Consider the following 3,226-nt stretch of genomic DNA (forward strand, 5'->3'; position numbering starts at 1 on the left):
AATGATATAAACAGATCCATCTTATATATATTTTCAATCAATACAGGTCATCATATAATTGATTAATCATTAATAAACAAATTTATGCTATTACCTATTATATGATGAGACTACTTGTTTGAACCGAATTAATTGAGTCTTCAATAAATCCGTTGGAAAAAATATATTTAAAAAAAAATCCTTATGTTTAAGCAAGAAAGATTTGCATGAGGAATCCCTATGAAGCTTTAGCATCGCCAAAAGACAAGGTCATATCCTGACCCAAGTATATCATTTTTCTTCCATCAAAGCCTTAAACTCAATAACAGAGAAACAATGCTTGCACGAAAAGAAAGTAATAAAGCAAAAAAAAAAAATTATTACAAGAACTAGAATTTGCGTGCAAAATGCATAATAATCTCCTATACAGATGCATATAAAAGCAACACTGACAGAGCTTTCATTCTTCAACAAAAGAGATAATACATAAGAGAACCCAAAAGCAAAGAGATTAAAGGCAAATATGAATCAAACACCACAATCAGCGGCTAATCGTGTTTACCAAGATTTTGACCCCTTTTTCGAATGGGCAGAAGACGAAGGAAGTGCCACGCTCATTGTAATGCTACCAGGTAATTTCTTTTCAGCTCCGATCCATTATTTTTTATTTATTTTTGGTTAAATAGTTCATAATTTTTTATAATAAGTTCATTGCGTAAAGTTTAATTTTATTAATATAATAAGGGTTTGGTTTTTTTGCGGCAGATATTTACTTTCTGACGCAGATAAAAAAACGGAATCAACTGATTTTTTTTTTAAAATATTACCAGGATCCACGTTGTACCCGATAAATATGTGTCTGCAGCAGATAAAATATTTTTGCTATTCAAACTGTAGAAATAATTTTGCCATATACTATAAGGGGAAAATATTTTTGCAGTTAATGCAGATAAATTATCTGCATTTATTCTCAAAACGACGTCGTTTTGATATTGAAATATTAAAAAATTATAAATATAAAGACTATTATAACCCTGAAATAAATTTAAATTACAAAAACACTATAATTTCTGCCCAAAATGACGTCATATTGAACTTACTGCACATAATTTATATGCATTAATTCCAGAACCCATAATAAAATTGGGATAAAAAAGGTTTCTTTTTTTAAACCTTCCTAAACAAAGTTACATTTTCTTCTATGTATACTTTCAACATACACAGGATTCATAAGGGATCAATTGAGGGTTCAAGTGACCTCAACTCCTGTCCTAAGGATCAATGGTGAACGACAGGTCTCTGAGAATATATGGCGTCGTTTTGCTAAAGAATTCTCGATTCCTCCATATTGTGACGCCAATGAAGTCAGTGCTAAGTTTGAGCGTGGCATGCTGTCCATCAAATTTCCCAAGCTTATTATGCCACAGGAAGCAACAAATCCACCAGAATTAGAAGAGGTTGATCAGCAAGAACAACAGTCACCACAGAAAGAGAAAGAACCAACTAGTGTTGAGCCTGAGGCACCACCTCAAAAGACAGATCAACAAGAGTCACCACAGAAAGAGAAAGAACCAATTAGTTATGAAAAAGAAAAGAATAAAGTAGAAAATGTAGCACCTGACCAAGTTGCTCAGAAGAAGGTTAGGACTAATGGGGTATCAGAGACAGCAGAAATAACAACCTCTAAAACACAAGAAAAGCAAAAAGCAAAGATAACTCAAAGATTGAAAACAAGAGTTTTAGATTTCACTCTCAGTTTGAGAACAGCAGATGATCAGGATGGTAACACTAAGACAGGGCTTAAAAGGCCCAAGACAACGTTGAACATTATTGTGGCCATCTTATTAGTTATGGTTCTAGGTGTGTATGTCAAAAATGCATTCAGGTCATCTCAGGGGGGATCAAAATTCCAGGAATTTTAATTCCCATTTGTATATTCATGCTTGTAAATGCATAAATTCAATAAATGAGTATAACAACATGCCTGATTGTGAAATATAGGCTCAAAACTAGCTTTTTCCTATTTAATTAATGAATAAATATTTATTATTTTAAAAGACATAAAATTTTGTCATTTTAAATGAAATGATTGTGTTTTGATATATATATTTGTTAGTTTTTTTTACCTTTTCTCTTTTTTATAAAATTAAGAAGAGAGAGAAAAATACAGTATATATTGTGAAGAATAGAAAATATAAAAATTAACAAATATATACCAAAACGCAATCGTTTTATGATATAAAATTCTGTTTTTTAAAATAATAAATATTTTTTCCTTAATTATAACAGCAATATAATATGTGTGATAAAATTTGAAAAAAAAAGTACTGATTTGTTTGAAAAAAAGAATTGTTTAATTCTTCAACTAATTAAAACCAAATGAAGTAATACTTTCAAACCTGCATGCATAGTGCATTTTTTTTTCCTGATTCGTTGCTAAAGCAGAGTCCCACTAACAACTTAGATGAATTGAAACACATAAAAAGGAGCTGGGTTTGACCGCTGCAACAACAGATACAAGGATTTGAGTCCTACGACTACTTGCATCTACGCACCAAAATCCATTAAATCACAACAACTACACCTACCATGGTTCATTTAGACTGAGGTTCAAAAACAAGTATTGCTATATTGTGTGCTTTAAACCACAAATTCTTTTTATGTATATGTTAGTGCATGGTCACAATATAGGTATATCCTGTGATATAAGCGGTCATATCCAAAAAAAAAAAAAAAAAAGGTATAGTACTAACTACTAAGTATACTTTTAAAGCTTTCATGGAATTAACATGTGGATGTTCAATCAGAAAACACGTGACAAAGATACTTAATCATAATATGAAGTTATCTGCTTATATTAATTCTACCTAGTAGCAGAAGTAGGGCCCTAAAAAATACAAATTCATAAGCTCGTCCAACCCTAATATACAAAAAAAACATAACGATATTTACGTATATACTTTTATTCTTACAAATTTTTCATAGATTTTAAGGTAGATTCATCTAGATCATTCAACATAAATTATAGTATGACCAAAGTGTTCTCCAATGACTTCCATAAAATTTATGATAGTTTTGTAAAAAAATATTAAATGGTGTAAATATATATTTTCTTTTTTTATTGCAAAAAAAGGCAGCAATGGACATTATAAATCAAATGGTATATAATGTCTAAAATAAACATTACCACAGTTCACAAAAAAAAATATGTGAGGTGTGGAAACGAAAGAAGAAAAAAACTAATGAT

The 3,226-nt window shown here is 30.2% G+C and overlaps 1 protein-coding gene across 1 annotated transcript; it reads left to right on the top strand.

Annotated features, from left to right (window-relative positions):
• The first annotated feature begins 502 nt into the window (after nucleotides 1–502).
• LOC133285064 (inactive protein RESTRICTED TEV MOVEMENT 2-like) lies at nucleotides 503–1,901 on the top strand. The gene is made up of 2 exons (XM_061482219.1): nucleotides 503–611; nucleotides 1,204–1,901. Exons 1-2 carry the CDS (start codon nucleotides 503–505, stop codon nucleotides 1,899–1,901), a joined length of 807 nt encoding a protein of 268 aa, XP_061338203.1.
• The last annotated feature ends 1,325 nt before the right edge of the window (nucleotides 1,902–3,226 follow it).

The sequence above is a fragment of the Gastrolobium bilobum genome, unplaced genomic scaffold (genome assembly GCF_033153095.1).
Source record: "Gastrolobium bilobum isolate Gb01-03AN ecotype WA unplaced genomic scaffold, APGP_CSIRO_Gbil_v1 utg32371, whole genome shotgun sequence".
Lineage (NCBI taxonomy): Eukaryota > Viridiplantae > Streptophyta > Magnoliopsida > Fabales > Fabaceae > Gastrolobium > Gastrolobium bilobum.